Source organism: Mustelus asterias, chromosome 12 (assembly GCF_964213995.1).
Source record: "Mustelus asterias chromosome 12, sMusAst1.hap1.1, whole genome shotgun sequence".
In the NCBI taxonomy this organism is placed as follows: Eukaryota; Metazoa; Chordata; class Chondrichthyes; order Carcharhiniformes; family Triakidae; genus Mustelus; species Mustelus asterias.
In genome coordinates, this window is record NC_135812.1 from 10595620 (window position 1) to 10618852 (window position 23233).

General features: G+C 43.2%; 1 protein-coding gene across 9 annotated transcripts in view; it reads right to left on the minus strand.

The window, feature by feature from the left end:
- Positions 1 to 23233, minus strand: part of nf1a (neurofibromin 1a) — a 159112-nt gene that overhangs the window by 82482 nt on the left and 53397 nt on the right. For 8 of the 9 annotated variants that reach the window (XR_013499075.1, XR_013499076.1, XM_078224704.1 and 5 more), the window contains exons 7-13: positions 20940 to 21015; positions 18560 to 18717; positions 15730 to 15903; positions 13501 to 13629; positions 10227 to 10301; positions 3918 to 4049; positions 1285 to 1419 (exon numbers count right to left, since the gene is read on the minus strand). Coding sequence is in view for 7 of the 9 variants with exons in the window: in XM_078224704.1 (XP_078080830.1) it covers positions 1285 to 1419; positions 3918 to 4049; positions 10227 to 10301; positions 13501 to 13629; positions 15730 to 15903; positions 18560 to 18717; positions 20940 to 21015 (879 nt within the window). In the remaining 2 variants the exon portion in view is untranslated. The remainder of the gene's footprint in view (positions 1 to 1284; positions 1420 to 3917; positions 4050 to 10226; positions 10302 to 13500; positions 13630 to 15729; positions 15904 to 18559; positions 18718 to 20939; positions 21016 to 23233) is intronic. The other variant, XM_078224705.1, reaches the window with a different exon arrangement.

Here is a 23233-nt window from a genome sequence, read left to right on the forward strand (position 1 = left end):
TTTAAAGTTTATTTATTAGCGTCACAAGTAGGCTTACCTTAACACTGCAATGAAGTTACTGTGAAAATTCCCCTAGTCTCCACACTCCGGCGCTTGTTCGGGTACACCGAGGGAGAATTTAGCACCTAACCAACACGTCTTTCGGACTGTGGGAGGAAACCGGAGCACCCGGAGGAAACCCACGCAGACACGGGGAGAACGTGCAGACTCCCCACAGACAGTGACCCAAGCCGGGAATCGAACCCGGGTCCCTGGCGCTGTGAGGCAGCAACGCTAACCACTGTGCTGCCCCAGCTTCTATTAATCTACGCAGAAAGCACAACTTGCATCTAAATGTGAGATCCCTGCCCTGGTGCTTCTGAATCGTTGTCATCCTCTTATCAGAATGGATCAAAATCTCAGATGCCTTCACTCGGCAGAGAGCAGCGATTCAACACACACCTAAAGTGATGTGGTGTTTTTCTAACAATCATGCATGTTCTGTAGCACCTCCACTGATATCACTTGTTACTACCGAAGTCTACTCATCACACACTGATTGGGTGCCTGGCAATTCAAAACTTTCACAGTGCATTATTGGCCACTTGGATGGTAAGATTATCTCAAAGAATTCAAAGCCAGACTCAAGAGCTACATCAGCATTTATGAGCATCCATTGGCTCTGTCTACACTTCCCGCTGCCTCGGCAAAGCAGCCAGCATAATTAAGGACCCCACGCACCCCGGGCATTCTCTCTTCCACCCTCTTCCGTCGGGAAAAAGATACAAAAGTCTGAGGTCACGTACCAACCGACTCAAGAACAGCTTCTTCCCTGCTGCTGTCAGACTTTTGAATGGACCTACCTCGCACTAAGTTGATCTTTCTCTACACCCTAGCTATGACTGTAACACTACATTCTTCACTCTCGCATTTTCCTCTCTATGAACGGTATGCTTTGTCTGTATCACGCACAAAAAACAATACTTTTCATTGTATGCTAATACATGTGACAATAATAAATCAAAAGATCTTTCTTGCTGCGAGGAATATGGACCGAGTAAGGGCAGGTGGGTTTTTTTGTTTAGTCAGGGCATTATGACTGGCACGGGCTTGGAGGGCTGAAGGGCCTGTTACTGTGCTTCCTTTTCTTTGTTCTTTGAATAAAAATACTATCAAACGAATCATTAACCTTGACACTTTTTGTTTGAAGTCTTAAATCTGTTGGTCACAAAACAAAACTGCATTGGGCTTGCAATGCAAATGTTCTTCCAAACCGGGAGCCCCACATCGCTGACCAATACTTACATGTAACATGAGCTTTGGGTCTCCATGAATTAATTTCACAATGGCCAGCAATAAAAATTTATAACTCCGGGTTTCTGAGTCTGTTGGCTTTTCTTTAAATTTAAGGCTCGTCATTTTTTCCTTGAATGTAAGACTCTGAAATAAATTTATAAAACAAAAGGTGGACAATCATGAAGATCAGCAAGTTGACCCATTTCTTACAAATCAGTTAATCAAACGCCTTAAAATATTTGCTCTGGCTTTGAATGTACTGAATATCTGATCCATATGTTACGAGACCTGTGCGCACATATATTTATGCTTATCAAAACCACTAATTCAAAAACAATTATAAAACAACGAACAAGAGTGTGAAACATTAGTAAATGCATGGCAGAAAAGGAGCTGTTTAAATTTAATCAGATCTTTTTCAACAGTTAAGGTTTTATTCGAGAAGGTGGATGCATGCTACATATTCAGACCTAGATGGATTATGTTGTGTTTACTAATGTAACTAAGCACAGAAAAGGGAGCGATCTAATTGCTTTTCTGTGATAGTTACTATGAATCATACTTACAGCAACAGAAGCCCACTGCCATGCAAAACAGTGACTGGTTGGCATCTGATCATGTGAGCGACAGCAGCCAATAAGCACAGAAAATAAAGCAGAAGACAAAGCACCACCAATCAATGTCAGAGTAGCCATGTTAAACAGCTGCTACCTATCCGAACAGGTGACACTAAATATAACATTAACAAATGAGTTGTGAAATGAAAGACTTTGCAACACGTTTTACAACTGCAATACTTTCTCCACCCCCTCCCCCACCCCCAAACCCCCAATAAGCCAATCAGTAGTTTTGGTCAATATACTCCAATTCACCAACATAGTCCACTTCTTTTAGTTTCTTCGGAAAAAAAACTATGCAACTACAATACTTGGTCCATTTGACGTGACCTACTGCAATAAAGCAATATTAGGGCCCCAAGTTAATAATTTTCAATAAAAGCGGCAAACTAAAAGCTCAGAACGCAAAGCTACATAAATTTAGCTCTGGGTTCCCAACCTGCAATATTCCTTAACACCTACTTATAGGAAATGAATCACCTTGTCTCTATGTAATCTACAAAGCATCATCCCCTACAGCAGAATTCAGCACTTAGGCCATTGGAAATCTAAAATACCAGCGATAGACAAGTACAAAAATTTACCTGGTCCGTCCAGTTGTGCAGTGTCAATTCAACACCAATGTGCAAAATAGACTACAGTGTAAAACAAACACACACACAGCAAGTATCCAGTGTGAAAAAGATTTAAATATCAAACGTCTGTACTATAGCTGCTACAGGAGAAAGCTAAAAGTTGGCTGCCCAATTGTTTCTTTTTGGACTATTTTTCCAGTTAAAGAATTAGGCTGACAAAGACCGATGGATGTTAGAGACAAGATAAATAAAATAACTGCACCGAAAACAAGACAGACTTCAGAAAATTAAATATCTGGTTTCCATTTTGTTGGTGCCTCCGGCCTAGTAGAAATGTTTTGCTTCTCAGCTCGGGAGGTCAACAGGTAAAATGTATTTTATAGCGCTTCATCAGTCGCCTTTCCCATCTGGTTAAGGCCATCAGCAATGAGAAGCGATAGAATTCTATCCACACACTGTACAACTCAGTGCAGGGAAACGCTCATGGACTTGTGGCCATTTGCTTGCACAACAGCTTGGTTTAGAAAGCACTTTAGAGGATGTTTGGGATTAGGGCGCCTGCCTTCTCAGATGGGAAGGGCATACAGCTCTGGGGAGGAATCACCCCCACTTGTATGCAAGGCTGATGCTCTTTCAGCATTGTGCACTTCATGGATTATGGCAGGTTACTAGAAATATTGTACCTTCTGTACATAATGAAACTCAGACCTCGGCTATTTCCATTAAAACATCTTGGGCTTCCAACTTTTTTTTTTAAAAGAGGTTATTGAATATTCACCACTCTAGCCACATTGTCACAAAATGCTTAACTCTTGACTCTTCATAAGAAAGGGGATGCAGTGCATAAAAAATATGAAATTACAGCTCGACAAGTTTGTTCACTTATCTTAAACTTTTTTCCCCAAACTTGATTTCTAGTTTATTTATTCACGAGCTTTCATACTAAAAAGAACAAAGAGACCAACAGAATAAATACCATCTGTGCCACTACAGGGCAAGTATTTGTCTACCCCTATTGAAAAGTACCCTGTGGAGCCTGAACTAAGAATATTCCAGCCTCGGGTATTGCCCCTTTCCGAACCAAAGAACTTGTAAAACAGCCACAAGTATCTATATTCTGTATCTACATTCACTGTACGTAAAATTTCATTATTTACCAAACCAGTAACTCCAATTTTAGCAGTCAAAAGAATTGCTCAACTAATAAAATGCTCTCCGTGGTAAAAGTAGAAATCCCAGTGGTGACTGAAATCCCCGAATTATTTGGATTCTATTTTATTCTACCTGTTGCAAATTAATAAATATATTTGTATTTAAGGATGTATGGTTCAAAATAAAAATAATTGTGCTAGAAACTATATTTCCCAGACAAACAGTTATGGAAAAACTGCAGGAATGGCATGATGGAAACATTCAGCTGACACAACATGAAACTGCTAAACAGGCATACCGATGTCATACGCAGTTGAGCGTGTGTGCTGCAGCTCTGCATCACCCGATTCAGAGTTTCCGCTAACATGCCTCTGAGTTCTCCTGAGTAACAGTACACCGCATCGATCTTAGGCCACCAATCCACTGCAGACTGAAAACGTAATGGTGTAGAGACAGTGGTGAGGAAACAAGAGAGCAAACGGAGACATTCATTTTAACACAATACAACTGAATGCTGACCTTGCACCAATTGCTACAGAAATCTTCACAGTTGAAAACACCATTCCTTTACCGTCCAGAAAAGGGTGCATTAAGAATTTTTACACATATATAAAGATCGAAAGCTATTGCTTCCCTCCAAGCCTCTGCTGTCTGCACAGGACCATTTCATCCTCCCATCCTCATGACCTTTACAGAACTATTAGTGCCAAATTGCATGCGATTCTGTGCTGTCAACCTGTCCCTGCAAGGAACTGGGATGCGACTATGACACAGAAAATGAAAAAGTCAATATTAAATCAGGCTCAGGTTCAAGCTCCGATCCCAGAGTAAAAGGCCAGCCTTCGAACTGCTTTGTACTTTCCTACAGTGCTGTTAATCAGGTCCAAAGAACATTAGCCTCAGGTCTCTGCTTTTTCAATAATCCTCCAACCTGAACGCGAGTCATTTAACAATTTTAGTCCCAATTTGATTCAGAAATTGGGTATGATTGCAGTTTATTTGCAAAGAAATTCCAATTTGAAATCAGTTTATTCTTAAACTGGTTACATAATTGGACTCCACTGATGTGCACCAATTGTTTCCTCATGAGTTTCCTACTGGTTAAGACAGTGCAATTGTTTTGTTGATATTTTGACTTTCCTGTCATATGATAGAGGTTTTCAAAGTGCTACAAAAAGGTTAACAATAGACCGTGCATTTGCCCAAATTAATACATCTCTTAACAGGATGCAAGGACAGTGAGTAATCCCGTAATCCTGTTTTGAGCGGAGGGGGTGGGTGAAGGAAATTAGCGGAGGAAATGTGGATTGACTATTTGTTTATTCGGCGTCAGGAAGTAATCAAGCTCTATTCAAGCAGTGCTGATAGATGAAAAGTGTTTCCAGGGCTTAAATTATCCGAACTCAGAAACCACAGGAGAACCAGAAAAGAAGCACAATGGATAAAATAAACCACCACGGGAAAAACTGCCATGATTTAAACATGTCCTCGAGGCTTTTAAGTTCGGGGTACTAATGGAAAAAATTACATTTATTTTTAAAAATTGGCTGCATAATTAGTTCTCAAGTTATGTTTCGGGCAGGAGTAAAATTTTGGACTGACTGACGTTAAAAACGCTGCTGCCACCACTTGCACAACAGACTCGCAATGGATCCTATGGTTAAAGCAAAATATATCGATTCATGTTGTTTGTTGCGTGCAAAGTGGCTTCCACAATTCTTGCTTAGTCATTTGCAGGTTTTACACTGCAAATATTTGTGTTTCCATTTCCCCCCACCCTCCTGTGCCTGAAAAGTTGCGTTTGAGAAATGGATTTGTAAATGCATTGACACTCTGTGCACTCAGAATCCCTACAGTGCAGAAGGAGGCCATTCGGCCCATCGAGTCTGCACCGACCACAATCCCACCCAGGCCCTACCCCCACATATTTACCCGCTAATCCCTCTAACCTACGCATCTCAGGACTCTAAGGGGCAATTTTTAACCTGGCCAATCAACCTAACCCGCACATCTTTGGACTGTGGGAGGAAACCCACGCAGACACGAGGAGAATGTGCAAACTCCACACAGACAGTGACCCGAGCCGGGAATTGAACCCGGGACCCTGGAGCTGTGAAGCAGCAGTGCTAACCACTGTGCTACCGTGCCGCCCCTGTTGCAGTCAAGTGAATTATAATTAAAAATACAAGAGGCTAAGTACTGAAAGATCAAACCAAGCGCTGGAAACCAAGCGCTGGAAAGAGTGCAGAGGAGATTTACCAGGATGCTGCCTGGTTTGGAGGGTAGGTCATATGAGGAAAGGTTGAGGGAGCTGGGGCTGTTCTCTCTGGAGCGGAGGAGGCTGAGGGGAGACTTAATAGAGGTTTATAAAATGATGAGGGGGATAGATAGAGTGAACGTTCAAAGACTATTTCCTCGGGTGGATGGAGCTATTACAAGGGGGCATAACTATAGGGTTCCTGGTGGGAGATATAGGAAGGATATCAGAGGTAGGTTCTTTACGCAGAGAGGGTTGGGTGTGGAATGGACTGCCTGCAGTGATAGTGGAGTCAGACGCTTCAGGAACATTTAAGCGGTTATTGGATAGGCACATAGAGCACACCGGGATGATAGGGAGTGGGATAGCTTGATCTTGGTTTCAGATAAAGCTCGGCACAACATCGTGGGCCGAAGGGCCTGTTCTGTGCTGTACTGTTCTATGTTCAAACAGTTGAAAACATAGATCAGAACCACAAGTGTCTAAAAAAGGACAAAAAAAAGGATACATACTTTGGGTAGAACCCCCATTTCAGGAGTAGATTAACTGCAGGAGCCATTAAGCTGATAATTAAAATTGGGTCCACAGTAGGCCCAGAAGATGGTATTATGTAATTTTGCCAATGTCATCTCCAAAAAAATTACAACTTTGCTGTTTAAAAAAAAGGTTCATTCTTTCTCCAGTCCTCTTTTTGTAACTGAGTTTGTTTAGCCTGCTATTCAAGTTCTGCCTTATGTTGAGTCAATGTCATACTTGAGCCAACCACAAGAGGGTGCAGGTACGTCACCGGTCAACTTTCCTTGCGATATTCTTGAAGAAAGCTCATCCGATTTCCTATTGATTCTCTGGTACAATCCAATTACACAACTGGAATTCATTCCCCGCTCCTCCTGGAGTCAACGGCCCCCACCTCGGCAAATGCACATCTGACCGATTTCTACTGCTGTTGAATATTTCAGCATGTGGAGATGCCGGCGTTGGACTGGGGTAAACACAGCAAGAGTTTTAACGACACCAGGTTAAGGTCCAACAGGTTTATTTGGTAGCAAATGCCATTAGCTTTCGGAGCCCTGCTCCTTCGTCAGATGGACTGTTTGAGAGCAGATATCCACTCCGTCTGACGAAGGAGCAGGGCTCCGAAAGCTAGTGGCATTTGCTACCAAATAAACCTGTTGGACTTCAACCTGGTGTTGTTAAAACTCTTACTGTGAACATTTCAGCAACACGAAGATCTTCGACCTGAAATGTTAACCCTTTCTCTCTCTCTCTCTCTCTCTCCACAGACGCTGCCTGACCTGCTGGGTACTTCCAGCATTTTCCTCTTGATTTCAGATTTTCAGCATCCGCGGTATTTTGCTTCTGTGCCAGGCCAGGCATTATTGTACAGATGCTGGAACTTGGGTGACAAGAAGCAGCCTTCAAGGACCATGAATTAAATATGCCAATTTCTTTACCATACAACGTGTTGCCAAATTCCAATGAAAATTAAGTTTTGGCAGTCTTGCATTTCCAGATTTCCTTCACAGCCTACACCTACCCTGATGGTCTGCATTTAAGCAGCGCCAGTTAATATAACTGGTTTTAAGTTAGAGTGGGCAAGGAAATAAAATTCACCTGGATGTTGCCTGGGCTGGAGCATTCCAGCTATGTGAGGCTGGTTAGGCTGCAGTTGTTTTGCTTAGAGCAGGCAATGCTGAGGGGGGAACCTGATTCAGGTGTACAGAATTATAAGGGACACAGATACGGGAGATAGGAAGAAGCTATTCCCCATGGCAGAGGGGTCAATAACCAGGGGGTAGAGATTTAAGGTCGGGGGGAGGGAGATTCAGAGGGAATTTGAGGCAAGGCCTTTTCACCCAAAGGGTGGTGGGAATCTGGAACTCACTGCCAGCAAGGGTGGGAGAAGCAGGGACCCCCTCAACACTCAAGCATTTAGTTGAGCACTTGAAACGTCCTAGCCTACAAGGCTACAGACCAAGTGCTGGAAAATGGGATTAAAATAGATAGGTGCTTGATGGCCAGTACAAATATGATGGGCCAAAGGGCCTCCTTCTGTGCTGTAAAGCTCTGACTCTACGACAATGAGGAGGATACAGTAACTACCTTTAGGTTTAAAAGCTGTAACAGACAGTCACCATGAATTTCACCTTCTGTCCATTGCTAAGATCAATATAAACCCTTGGCTTTCCTCACTCCAGCAGCCACAGAGGCACACTTTTCTACTGCCCTGGAGTTGGAAGACAGCAGCAGGTGAAAGAAAGCACTGTCATCGTAAAACTGGCTCTGCCGTGTCTGACATGTCGAGCACCTTCGATATTCTCTGAAAAAAGCTTGCCTCCAATAACAACCACACCCCCCCACTTTAAATCAGGCCTATGACCTATTCTTGACAATTTCAAGTTATAATCGAATTTAAATGAAGGACGACTGGAAATGTAGCAGTGCCTAAAACAAATATTTAAACTAAGGAACTTCTAATTAAGGTTAAACTGTACTCGCATCACGGAGGGAAAGTACACAAGTTAAAACACGGTTCTCTGATCAATTCTTTTCAAAAGTAGCAGAGAGAATCAGATTCACTCTTTCACGTACACTTTCTTTTCAATAAACCTCTCTTTTTGGCACAGGTCAAGTAAACAATCTTAGAAAGATCAGTGGAATTATTCAAGTTGCAATCATGCTCAAAAAGAATGAATGAATCCTTCAAAGCCGCTTCCTTACCATGAGGTCATTTGTTTATCTTTTTAAGGTCAGTGAACATTTCCTTGGCAACATCTGAATCTCATTTCTAATCACTTGGACCAGGGATACTTTTGGACTGATTAAGAGTTTCAAAAGAGGAACAGGATCCCCGCAGGCTTAACGTAAAATCTGGACACGTAGAACTCTCAAGCTGAGGTAAGCTGACTAACACCAGGCAATAGTTGGAGGATATTCACCTTACACCCTGAACATTGAGATGCAGTTCAGAAAAGGTTCAGTCGACTAATACCAGGAATGGACAGGTTTGCCTTACGAGGAAAGGCTGGACAAGTTAGGGTTGCATCCATTAGAGTTTAGAAAGAGTAAGAGGCGACTTGGTCGAAATGTTTAAGATCCTGAGGGGTATCGACAGAGAGAATGTGGAGTAATGTTTCCCCTTGTCAGAGGATCTAGAACTCAGGGCCATTGTTTAAAAATAAGGGGTCACTCATTTCAGACAGAGGTGAGAAAAAAGTTTTCTCTGAGGGTTATGAGTTTCTTTAACTCTCTTCCTCCAGAGGTACTGGAAGCAGAATCTTGGAATATTTTTAAGACAGTCACCTTAATGGACTGCACGTAAAGCAGGTCTTCCAGTTGAACACACGCAGAGAAGGTGCTTCGCTCCCATATGGTGCAAGGCCCAGAGGGTCATTAAAGCAGTTTCATGATGGAAATCACTGACATTTTGTCAGTTGCTGACATTACCACTGCATTAAAGCAACGCCAAGGCAACGAAACCTTCAACTACAAGAAATTTTTTATGATTTGCGGCCTATCTAAAAATATCTGCTGAAGACGTCAGAAAGGTTTTCCGAGCCATTGACGATGATGACTGTGGGTTCATCAAAGAGGACAAAGTAAAGATTTTCCTGCAAAGATTCTCTGCTGGGGCCAGAATCCTGAGTGACAATGAAACCTGGACATTCATGGACAAAGAAGACAAAGTCGGTGATGGGAAATTGGGTACTAATGAATTTGTCGACCTGGTACTCTCATAGGACAAGTGTTACCTCCATCTGCATTTGAGTGCAAGGGTAACACTAAAAACAGGGCTAGGTAGATTCTTGATTGACGGGGGGGGGCTCATCGGGGCAGGCAAGAATGTGGGGTTACAGTTACAATCAGATCAGCCGTGATCTTATTGAATGGGGGTGCAGACTTGAGGGGCCGAGTGGTCTACTGACGTTCCCAATTCCGGGGGGGGGGGGGGGGAGAGAGGGGGGGGGAGCGAGAGAGAGAGAGAGGGGGGGAGGGGAGGGGGGAGGCCGAGAGAGGTGGGAGGCAGAGAGCGAGGGAGGCCGAGAGAGGTGGGAGGCCGAGAGAGGACCTTTGCTCAGTTTATGTGCTAACACATCGAAGTACCCCAACCAATATTAAAACAAACTGCCTCAAAGTGCAACACCAGAAATCTTCAGAATATGTACATATTTAAACTAAATTGGATTTATGATGCTTTAATAAAAGGCACAATGTATATAACAATCATTATCATCACCTTTGGCACAAGGCATTGAGATAGCATTCAGAGGTTTGTGAATTACATCAACAAGAACCGACCAAATCTCATTATTTGGCAGAATGAGCACCTCTGCATCAAGGAATACTTACGTTTGTAATAATTCTGTGCAGTGAGTTAACCAAGACATAATGAAAGGTTGGAGGGGAGGCTGATGCCAAACAGACCTGCCACAAGATAAATAAAGAACTTGATGTCAGCAACAAAGTGAAATCTAATCAACACATGCCAGATTGTTGTAAAATCTCAAGTGATTCACAAACTAGCCTGCCCACCATGCAACCTAATCCGGTCTACTTGTGACTTGCACACCTCATGGCTGGTTCTTAATGTTATCTGACCTGAAATTTGTAAATGAAATCACCGCAAATGCCCCCCCCCCCCCCCCCCCCCCCCCCCACCCCCACCACCTTGCTGTTGTCGGAGTTCAGAACAAATATGTAGCCTTGCTGATATCAATCACGTCCCAAGAACTATTTCAAAAAAAGATCTTTGAAATCACATTTACATAGAACAAGGGTTACTTTTCTGTGTCCATATCAGTGAGATTGTTCCTGCTTACGGGCAGCTTGGATGCCTTTGCCAGTATAAAACTGAGCATTATCTTTTACAAAAACAACGTAGGAATAGAATGCATCATGCCTGAATCACTGTTCACCCTTTCAAATCCTTTTTGGAGAATGGAGGAGTGAAATTAGAACTCCACTTCCCCTCGCTGTATCACCCTTGGTTTAATCGTAGCACTCAAGCCCAAATGTCAAAAGGTCTCTGGTTTACACTCATCTCCAAAGACTTGACACTTCAGGACAGTAATAAGCAGAGGTGAGCATAAAAGATCCAAAAGCACCTGTCAAAGAACAGAAACTCTCTCCCATGCCATGGCCAATATTTATTACTCAACCTTCAAAGAAAAGTGAAGTTCTCCCAATGCCATGGCCAATATTTATCACTCAACCATCATTGAAATAGATTATCCAGTCATGTACCCTCATAGCTCCAGGATAGTCCTTAAAAAATCAACAGAATTCCTGGCTGGACCACTGTTATTCTTGTGTGAAATCATGCGTCTCCCGCTTGATTACACTGACCAATGGGGCTCCTTTGCAGTTATAAAGCTCCTCTACAGAAATTTGAAGTGAAAAGCTTTTACAAGGACGTTGTTGGTCTGCTACTGTTGACACTGAGGTCGCCAGTTCAAACTCCAGCATGGTAAATGATTGCCATCAATCTTGAAATCTACGAGCTAATAATGGCTGTGGAAACTGCTGCATGATGACGGTCAACTTAGGCCACGTGAGTGGCCCTCCTTCATCTCTGGGCCACAAGATCGAAATCGGGCTTGCTTACTAATCATGACCTCGTGAATAAGATTAAATACATTTAATACACGCCAAATATTTCATAAGTTATAGAAAATGTTTCATCATTTATATATGAATAGAACCATAAACATCAAATGATCAAAATAAATATTTACACTTTGAACGCGGAGGAGCACACGGTTCTTACCGTCAGTGTTGTGAGCTGTCAGCAAACACCTCACTTCCCTTGCCCTTGCTTCATGTGCAAATCACTTCAGTCATACCAGTCGTAAAAAAAAAACTACACGGACGGGAATCAGCGGAATGCAGCAACTCTGCACATGGGCTACGCTCAACAAAATGTCTTGTCGGCCGCACTCAGAACCCAGATGGGTCACGTGTGGTCCCTGGGCCACAGGTTGCCCACCACTGAGATGTATAGCTGAAAAGTCCATCTCGCTCATCCTTCTGGAGATTCTGACACTATTACTCAATAGGGTGTGGTCACAACACTAAGCACATGCACTAATTTTAGTGCAGGCATTCAGAAAAGTGTACTAAATTAAATAGTATTTAATAAACACCAACTACTGATATGCATCAAAGGATGCAAAACATTGATTAAAAACACTTGCACACACTGCTTTCCACATTATCATTTTACTAAAAAGTTTCAAGTGTGCGTGTATAAGCTGTGAAAATGTCAATCTTTGCCAAACAACGCCATCAATTTCTCATTTTTCTTAATTTAGTCAAATGCAATCTGAGTTTCCAATTGGCCACATACAGCTAATGGCTAATGCATTGGACAACACCTATGATAGCCCATGCTGTGGTTAACTCGTGCCTTCTGCAGTGGCCGTGCAAGCTGTCCAGTTGCATAGAATTCACAGTACAGTAATAGGCCGTTTCCAGCGTATGCACCGCACGAACAACTCCTCCCACCTTCCTTTATCTCACCTAATCAACATATCCTTTGATTCATATGCTCATCTCGCTTCCCACTTCATCCACATTAATAACCTCTGCCATTCCATGCAGTAGCGAGTTTCACATTCTCAGCAGCTGCACAAACAACCCTTAGAGAGGCTATCACCTTCTCACGGCAACAACAGGCAGACAGTAAACAAGGTTAGCAGCAGCTGCCACATTCTATACTTTCTTTTTAAAGGTCCGATCTCAGCTGCTTCTCTTTACCAAGCTACTGGCATTCGTACCATTTGTTCAGGCATTTGAGACAAATGCATTGTTATCTATTGCTCCTAAATCCGAGTGAAGGAGCATGAAGGGGCAGAATGGTCTACTCTTATTCCAATTGCTCCTATGCAGGCATAAATCATCCCTCCATAATCCCCCAGTTGTAACACACGGAAGCAGTTCAAAGCTACATGCACATATCCAAGCTGACAGCAGTGAGCACAATGTCTCCACCATTAATGTTATTTATTAGTGTCACAAGTAAGCTTACAATAACACTGCAATGAAGTCACTGTGAAAATCCCCCAGTCGCCACACTCCAGTGCCTGTTTGGGTACACACAGAGAATTTAGCACAGCCAATGCACCTAACCAGCACGTCTTTCGGACTGTGGGAGGAAACCGGAGCACCCGGAGGAAACCCACGCAGACACGGGGCGAACATGCAAACTCCACACAGACAGTGACCCAAGCTGGGAATCAAACCTGGGTCCCTGGTGCTGTGAGGCAGCAGTGCTAACCACTGTGCAAACCTGTTGGACTTTAACCTGGTGTTGTTAGACTTCTTACTGTGTCCACCCAATGTGGCCAGTGGATAGCAACATAAACAGTTTGTTCCCATCATTCATTAGCAAGACAAATGCAGCATACAGCAGATTCTTCATGTTAGCCCTTCCCTATTCTTAATGCTGATTCATCACCCTTGTGACGTAACATTTATCTTTTTCCCAGTAGGTATTTATACTAAATGTCAACTATTATAACTTTGAACTTTTTTGTGTCGACCAGTCCTGAAACATGCTCACCTCAGAAATCACAAGAATTAAAATTAAACCTTCTTGAAGCAGAACGAAAGCATATTTAGATACCTTGAAATGATTATTGTTATGAGGGTTGATGCGAAAACAGGAAACAAAACAGTCTATCATGAGATCCACATCTGCACTCTGGCTGCCAGCACCTCTGGAGAAAGGCTTGCTAGGATTAAACAACAGGGTCTGTGAAATAACAACAGATCAAAGCAATTACTGAGACAAAGAACTATAGATATAACAATGTAATTATCAGATGAAGCTTACCCAAAAAAAGGTCACTTTTTTGATCAGTTTGAAAGCCCCCAGTAAAGCCAGTAAATGAGAAAGGAAATGCAGTGCCAAATCTTCGTCCATTTCTGTGCCACACTTGCCCTTTAAACACTGCCCATCAGTGCATACGATTCTGAAGTTTTCTATGCTTTCTTAATTTGGGTCAAATCTAAAGTTCCCAAATATTTTTTGAGTTTAACCCAAGCAACGTTGGAAGGAACAGCAAATAGTTACATATTTAACTGTCCTCAAAGAACTGAAAGGCATCATAGCCTGTATCCCCAACACCTGACCCCCATCAGCTACCTTACCTTGCATCACACAGTCAATTTAGGTCATTCTTGGCTAAAGGTGGAGGGAGATGATGCGCCCAGTGTTATACAAGAGAAGTAGCTGCGTGCGTCACTTCAGAACTAGAGCAAGCAGGCAATGACGTCTTTCGGGTTTTATTAGTTAAACTCTAATTTTAGATTTTCATTTTGCGTTTCAGTTAAAAAATCTGAAATCTTGGTTATATCTATTTATCCTATTATTAAACATACTGTACAATTAAATAGGTAGGGCACTTGTCACAGAGAAATGGGATGTACGAAAGTAGGGCGGGGAGCAGGCAATCTTCTAGAATTGAGGAGGTAGTAAAATAGATGTCAGGTGCTTTTCATCGCAAAGTCGCACACGGGCTTGAAGGAAGTTTTAAAGTTTATTTATTAGTGTCACAAGTAGGCTTACATTAACACCGCAATGAAGTTACTGTGAAAATTCCCTAGTCACCACACTCCGGCGCCTGTTCGGGTACACTGAGGGGGAATTTAGCACGGCCAATGCACCTAACCAGCACATCTTTCAGACTGTGGGAGGAAGCCGGAGCACCCGGAAGAAACCCACGCAGACACGGGGAGAATGTGCAGACCCCCCACAGTGACCCAAGCCGGGAATTGAACCCAGGTCAGTGGCGCTGTGAGACAGCAGTGCTAACCACTCTGCCACCTTAGTCACTATTTGTCTAAAGACAGTTCGCAGTAACTAGAGTGCCATTCACAGAAGTCTGGAAACAAACTCCCTGTCCACTCTACCTGTGAATGGTGGACTTGGACTTTTAAAAAATTAAAATACATATTTTACTAATTTATCCACAGTGACCAACTTATCAAGTTTAAGAAAATCTTTGTAGCACTATATCAGAACATATTGGAAGCTCGGGGAGGATTTGTTATGTGGCCTTTCAAATATTGTTTGGGGAGGGCAGAATCAAGGAAATTTGCTCAATCTCAGGACATGTCCAAGCAAAGGCGTCGGACATGCTGTGAAATATTGTAACTTATCTGGTAAATCACTGCTAACTACACAAATCCAACATTCCATTGTGTTTAAACTATCACAACACTGCCAACCAGTAATCTGTACCCTAATGCCTTGGTGAACAGTGAATTGAGACATTACGTCATCACCTGTCTGCACACAGGTGACATGAGGCTCATACAGTGACACCTCTTGGCTTCTGGTTTTCAGATGCCAGAATGCTTGAGGAATGTCATGCAAGCTACGTCCACTCTCAACGGATGCCTCATCTGGTCTCAATCCATGCTAATGATAGAGAATTATCATGTTAAAATCTAAGTTATACTTTTCTCCTCCTCTTCAGAGCCACTTGTATCATGTACCAATGTCCAGTCAAGAGGTAGGGGTGAAAGCACCGTTAATGCTTTCCCTTATCTAGTTACTTGGAACCGCTAAAAGCAGAATATTAATCTTAGATTAGATTTTTAAAATTCTCTAAATAAGCAAACACTCAAAACTTGCGATTGAGAACCTGTCATTCACTTTCATGATGCAGCATATTTATGCAGAAATGAGGGACCTATAATCTTGGCAGAATCTTGTGTAACAAAGTTGCCTCCTTCAATTTTCCCTCCCCAAATACATCACAGCCTTTTAAACCCAAGGTAAGTATCATCTAATCCCCATTTCTCAATTGGCGCTTCTTCAACAAATTATCTAGCAGAAATTCCATACCTTTAGGTCTACAACCATGGACTGAACCTGAAAGCAGATGACAGAGTTGTCTTCCCAGCTGATGTACGTGGAGGCCTTGCAAAGTTTAACACAGGCAATTGCAGCACTTTCCGTTAGCTGCCGACTGCCACCGTGACCAGCAAGGGCTTTTTTCAGGTTGTCCAGAAACAACTTCTGTGCAAAGATTAGGAAGACAGCAGTGAGACAATACAAAATGTTGACATGCTATTAATTTAACAAACCAACCTTCTTTGGCCTCGATTCAGACCCAGAGCAAAATCCATTAGCTGAGAAAAGTCGAACTAGCAACAAAGAGGGAAAGGCCAAACTAAAGCCAAGACATGTTGAAGGAAATCTGTAGTGTGGTTCTTTGGCTCCAAACCCAAGATCAGCCAGGTAAATTGGGCCACAGAGAGCACTGGAGGGAAGAAATGCCAAGCCATGTGTTTGGTGTTGGGGGAAAGAGGGAAAAGAACTAGATTAACATTCTTCTTTCTCCCGAACTGATTTACGTTAAACTCCATTTGAGAGGCGCACAACGCCAGTTGTGTTTGAGAGATTGTTTTCTGTTGGGAGTCAATCAGAAAAATTACACCCCCAGCCTAAAACGACATCCCACCCATAGCTCCCTTTTTTTTAAAAAAAATTATCCTAGAGTCGTTTCCTCCCATTTTACAACAGGCCAAATGTCAATTGCAGAGGTGGGCATTCGCGAACAGGATCCTGTCAGAGTTTCACACCACTTCTGCTTCCAAAGCTGGGGAGAGAGAGATGAGGGAGGATACCTGGTTCCATTCCTTCGCAAGAGCCGGGGTGTGGTGGAGGTTGGCGGTGGTGTAGTTTAGTGGGAATGAGAGGATATTCAGAATCTGTGATATTGCTAAATATTCCAACAAACCACAATGGAAGATTATTCCTGAGCTCGAGTGTTTTCACAGGGGCTGGTGATCATGTTCGTCACCGTTATGTAAGAAACTGCCAATGACTCAGCAAGCAACTGCTCTCTAGGTGTTTAGTCATTCTGCTAACAGCAATGATACAGAATACCTTTGCTGGTTAAAGGTCCAGTTTAAAACATGAAGTAAAATGCATGCAAGTGGCATTTTTTTTAAACATCCAAATGGTGGTGTGAGGAAGCAAGTTCCCTCAAGTCCTCAGAGTGACCCAGGGTGAGTCACTGGACATGCATCCCTTGTTTTTTTTTTAATTCAGTTGCGCAGGAAGTAACTGCACGGAACACTGGGTTGGACCCTTGCTTTTTCACCTGAGACCTGACTGGATTTGAATGAAAAATTTTCAAACAGTTGACGGACTTGTTTAATTCTCAACGAGTATATAGGATTGCAGCAACAAAAAAAAAAATCACAAACCTAATTTGGCATCAATTGTACAATTGCATTCAGAGAAACAAAAAAGCTGGATGGTATAGCTGAACTGTCACAACTGCGAAGCTGTAAATATACATTACTGGGTATCATTTTAAGAGCTCTAATCTGCCTTCTTTAAAAAGCATGATTTACAGTTTTTAAAAAATTGCAGCCCTCAATTAGCTTTAAGACAACACTGCCAAAAATAAAACAAGATTTCCTCAGTCAGTCAGTCTTTATTTATTCTTTCCTTCCCCTCGAGTGTTTATCCACATCTGTGGAACAAACAACCCACAGGCGGAACTCTACAGCTTTCCAAATGGGCGCTTAATGATGAAGAGTAGCTGGGGATGACTCACCCTCCAACATTTCCTTCTTTTTTATGTGAAGTACAAGGCCTGTGCTCAGCGTCTCCACAGCAATACAGTTTCAAACAGGAAATGCTGTGCGGCTTGTACAGTCAATGCTGCACTCATGCTCCACAACAACATACAGTTGGTTGTGTTTAGAAAATGATACAGGGGTGGGGGCAAGCGTGTACCTCCTCCCCCTTCCCAAAAATCTAAGCCTCAGTCCTCTGGGAGCCAGGCTTCAATGGATCAATTTGCACCCTGGTGCTCAATGCACAAAATTTGCTCATGTGGATGTGGAAGCTATTGTTTTATCTTGGGTCTGTGGGATGTACTAAATAAATTGCTTACAAATCCAGGAAGAGCTCCGCAATGGGTTTCCCCCCATGGATCACCGAGTTTATATGATCCGTACTGACCAACTAAGTCACGACTTCATTTAGCAACAGAACACCAGACAAATCAGAGTTGACCATCTTCAGTCTGGCAATGGTGACAAGGGCACTACAATTCTTTTCAACTGGAAAGTTAACTGGAATGCTGTTCTGCTTCGCTATCCAATGGTGTCCACTACAAGTTGCCCACACGGATGTCAAATGACAACAGGATCTTGGGGAGGCGATGGCCTAGTGGTATTATTGCTAGACTATTAATCCAGAAGCTCAGCTAATGTTCTGGGGACCCAGGTTCGAATCCCACCATATCAGATGGTGGAATTTGAATTCAATTTAAAAAAAATCTGGAATTAAGAATCGACTGGTGATCATGAAACCATTGTTGATTGTCGGAAAAAACTCATCTGATTCACTAATGTCCTTGAGGGAAGGAAATCTGCCATCCTTACCAGGTCTGGCCTACATGTGACTCCAGAGCCACAGCAATGTGGTTGACTCTCAACTGGCCTCCCAAGACAACTAGGGATGGGCAATAAATGCTGGCCGGCCAGCGACACCCACGTGCCACGAATGAATAACAAAAGTTGGCTTCTTTAGTTAAAAAGCTTTCTGGCACACACCAAGGCTCACAGACACGGCAACAGAGCAAAATCCAAGGGACTGCAATTGACAAAACAGTGCCAAGGTCTCCCAAATGGGGAAAAAAAATCTAAATTACCTTGTTCATTTTGCTTTCCTCAACAACTTCCTTTGAGATGTCCTGCAGAATATCAGGAGAGAGGATAAGGAGGATGATCTGCAAAGGCCAGACCGCTGCTTTCCGTTTGGCACTTTCAGCGAAGCTATCCACAAGGTCAAACAGCTTCTCCGAACAATCTTTTATTGGGGGTGGGGTTTACGTAAAAGGAAAAAAAAACAGAAAAAGATGTAAATGCATCAAAATGATACTAACTGTGCTGGGAGCAAACCTAGCCAGCCAAAGTAAAATAGCTTTAGTCTTTTTTTTTTGAATACATGAGAAAATTAGTCAATCACATAAACCCAGCGATAACTTTGAATTTACTGAAGAATACAGTGATTGCTCGATACAGGCAAGTAGAAACTTTCAGAGCATTACAATTTATTTGATTAAAAGCCAGTTATTCCACCCTGCTCCACATCCCATGGATATGTAACACCTGTTTAGGTCATAAGTGGTAAATGCTTTGGATGTACTGAAACCACATGAGACTGCGGAGGAAAATTTATACTCAAGGAGAATTGTTTTGGATGTCCAAGTTATGCAAGAACAGGTTCAGTGCCTCGAATGCACTTCCACCTTTGGCAGTAATCAGTGATACAAAACTCAAATGTTTTATTGAAGCAGGCACGTGGGATTCTCTTTCCATAATGAAGTGAACGAATGCAACGGTCCCATTGGATATTGAGCAAATTAGAGATTCCAATTTTAACATTCCTTTTGTTTTAAAGTTTATCGGGCGGCACGGTAACACAGTGGTTAGCACTGCTGCTTCACAGCTCCAGGGACCTGGGTTCGATTCCCGGCTCACTGTCTGTGTGGAGTTTGCACATTCTCCTCGTGTCTGCGTGGGTTTCCTCCGGGTGCTCCGGTTTCCTCCCACAGTCCAAAGATGTGCGGGTTAGGTTGATTGGCCATGCTAAAATTGCCCCTTAGTGTCCTGAGATGCGTAGGTTGGAGGGATTAGTGGGTAAATATGTAGGGATATGGGGGTAGGGCCTGGGTGGGATTGTGGTCGGTGCAGACTCGATGGGCCGAATGGCCTCTTTCTGTACTGTATGGTTTCTATGATTTCTATGATTTATTATTGTCACAAGTAGGCTGACATTAACACTGCAATGAAATTACTGAAAATCTCCTAGTCGCCACACTCCGGCGCCTGTTCGGGTACACAGAAGGAAAATTTTAGCCTGGCCAACACACCTAACCAGCACGTCTTTCAGACTGTGGGAGGAAACTAGAGCACCCGGAGGAAACCCCACACAGACACAGGGAGAACGTGCAGACTCCACACAGACAGTGACCCAAGCCGGGAATCAAACCCGGGTCCCTGGCGCTGTGAGGCAGCAGTGCCAACCACTGTGCCGCCCACTGTTTTGAGAACCACTTTTGGCAAGAGACTAAGTAAATGTATTTTCCTTCATTTTTATTAACTGTTTGTCAGCTATTTCCAGCTGTGAACAAACGCCCTGTAATACCACATACTGGTACCAAAAGCATCAGCCAAACAAGCATCAATGCACCCACTTATAGCCCTGCGTCAATTAGTACATTCGAAATGTAACCCATTGTTTGAAGCACATCTTCAGCCACTCTAAAATCCTTTTCCCTTTTTAAATGTGTTCTCAGGATGTGGGAGATGCTGGAAAAACCGCGCTCATTGCCCTGCCCTGAGGTGATGGCAGTTAGCCTTCTCTTTCAACTGCTGCATTCTCCCTGCTGCTGAATGCACACATGTTGTATTTGTCCTTCAGTTACTTTGATTTCACCATTTGTTTACCAGATAATCACAAAAATGTGAATTGATAATTTCCCAAGCACCTCCTTCGCCTTCCAGATTTTACAGGAATGAAGTTGAAGTCTGCCCACACTAGCCTGACTGGAATCACAAATTTCCATTCTTCTGGTTCACAGGGAACAGGATGAGGTTGCAAAAAAAAACCAAGTAAACACAACCACTACAATATCCAAGGGAGTATAAGTTTGAACATCTGCACGGTGGCACAGCGGTTAGCACTGCTGCCTCACAGCGCCAGGGACCCGGATTCGATTCCTGGCTTGGGTAGCTGTCTGTGCGGAGTCTGCACGTTCTCCCCATATCTGCGTGGGTTTCCTCCGGGTGCTCCTGTTTCCTCCCACAGTCTGAAAGACGTGCTGGTTGGGTGCATTGACCCGAACAGACACCGGAATGTGGCGACTGGGGGAATTTCACAGTAACTTCACTGCAGTGTTAATGTAAGCCTTACTTGTGACACTAATAAATAAACTTCAAACAGTATCCACCTCCCATCCTCTGCAGTAGCACAAGCCATTCTGTTAGATCATTCCAGCACTCAGGTCATTTTTAAGCACTGCTTACCTGCCAGGTCAGGCTGGGGTCTCTGATACAGCATGGTAAACTCATCCGGATAATTTTCCACCCAATTCCAAAATGCCTACAGGTTTTTTAAAAAAGATCAAATTTTGTAAATATTTGAACTTGAAACAAAATGCCTGAATTAGAAATTGCATTGTAGCACTAGAATTGGCGGACAACTAGTTTGCAATTCTGAAACCTTCACTTGTGCTGTAAAGATTGCTCGAAGAAACCAAATGTGCAATATTCTATCTATATTTAAGGAATGCTGCCTTTTGATAAATATGCAAACCTTTCAGCCCATTTGGACCAATATGATTGCTCCCACTGGAGATAGAGCCCAACACTGTTGCTCTCATTGGTCACTCAACATCAATGGGACATTGCACATAAACTCATCATGATGTAGATATTGAGACCACATGGTTCAAATCCCAGCCCTGGCTGATAGTCGAACGCAACAGATGTATCATTGGCAAGTTTAAACAAGGTTCAGTCGCATTGATCGCTGAACACTTCATGCACAAAGAGCACACCAATTAGAGGATGGTAATGAAGGGAAAAGGACATCAGGCTGGTGCACATACAGGTTTCCCCAAGAGGTGTTAAGGAGCTGACACACGGACCAGGTTTCTGCTGCCTATTCCAGGAACTTTAACAGAAAGATGCATAATGTCCATAGATGTGTAGGTTAAGTGGGTTAGCCACGGTAGATGTACAGGGTTACAGAGATAGGGCGTAGGGGAGAGCCTGGCTGGGATGCTCTATCAGAGAACCGGTACAAACTCGACGGCCTCTTTCTACACTGTTGGGGTTCTATGATTCTATAATGCCATCCGCAATCTCAGGATTCTCCAAAGGGCTGATCCTTCAATGAAGTATTTTTTTACTACATGTAGACACTATTGTAAATGTAAGAAACAGCAGCATTTTGCAAGGTCCCACAAACAGCAATGTAATAATGATAACCTCATTTTGTGACATTGGTTGAGGGATAAATATTGGCCAGGACACTTCCTTCAAAGTAGGCATTCAGAATCCTTTACCAGGTAGATGCCAATGTTGTAGCTGTACTGGAACAGTGCAATTCCACTCGATCCATGCTCACCTCCTGCAACTTGTGTTTAAAATCTGATCATAAAGCTTCCACAAACCTCTTATCTAACCAGAGACCACTTGGTGTATACTTCCTTGCAACTGTTACGTGTATTCTCAAAGTTTAGGGATGATGTGGAGTTGCCGGCATTGGGCTTGGGTGGGCACAGTAAGAAGTCGCACAACACCAGGTTAATGTCCAACAGGTTTCTTTGGTAATACGAGCTTTCGGAGCGTTGCCCCTTCATCAAGTGAGTGAAGAGTTCAGTTCACAAACAGGGCATATATAGTCACAAACTCAATTCCAAGGTAACGGTTGGAATGCGATCATTATCTTGTAATTGAGTTTGTGTCTGTATATTTTTATTAACAGGGGGTTGGAGTTTAAGAGCCGTGGGGTTATGCTGCAACTGTACAGGACCTTGGTGAGACCACATTTGGAATATTATGTGCAGTTCTGGTCACCTCACTATAAGAAGGATGTGGAAGCGCTGGAAAGAGTGCAGAGGAGATTTACCAGGATGCTGCCTGGTTTGGAGGGTAGGTCTTATGAGGAAAGGTTGAGGGAGCTAGGGCTGTTCTCTCTGGAGCGGAGGAGGCTGAGGGGAGACTTAATAGAGGTTTATAAAGTGATGAAGGGGATGGATAGAGTGAACGTTCAAAGACTATTTCCTCGGGTGGATGGAGCTATTACAAGGGGGCATAACTATAGGGTTCCTGGTGGGAGATATAGGAAGGATATCAGAGGTAGGTTCTTTACGCAGAGAGTGGTTGGGGTGTGGAATGGACTGCCTGCAGTGATAGTGGAGTCAGACGCTTTAGGAACATTTAAGCGGTTATTGGATAGGCACATGGAGCACACCAGGATGATAGGGAGTGGGATAGCTTGATCTTGGTTTCAGATAAAGCTCGGCACAACATCGTGGGCCGAAGGGCCTGTTCTGTGCTGTACCGTTCTATGTTCTATATGCCCTGTTGGTGAACCAAACTCTTCACTCACCTGAAGGAGGAGCAACGTTCCAAAAGCTCGTGCTACCAAATAAACCTGTTGGGCTTTAACCTGGTGTTGTGAGACTACTTAAAGTTTAGGGAAGCAGATAAGATTTAGAGTGTGTGTGTGTGTGTGTGTGTGTGTGTGTGTGTGTGTGTGTGTGTGTGTGTGGGGGGGGGGGGGGGGTAATTGAAGTATACTGTCGAGATAA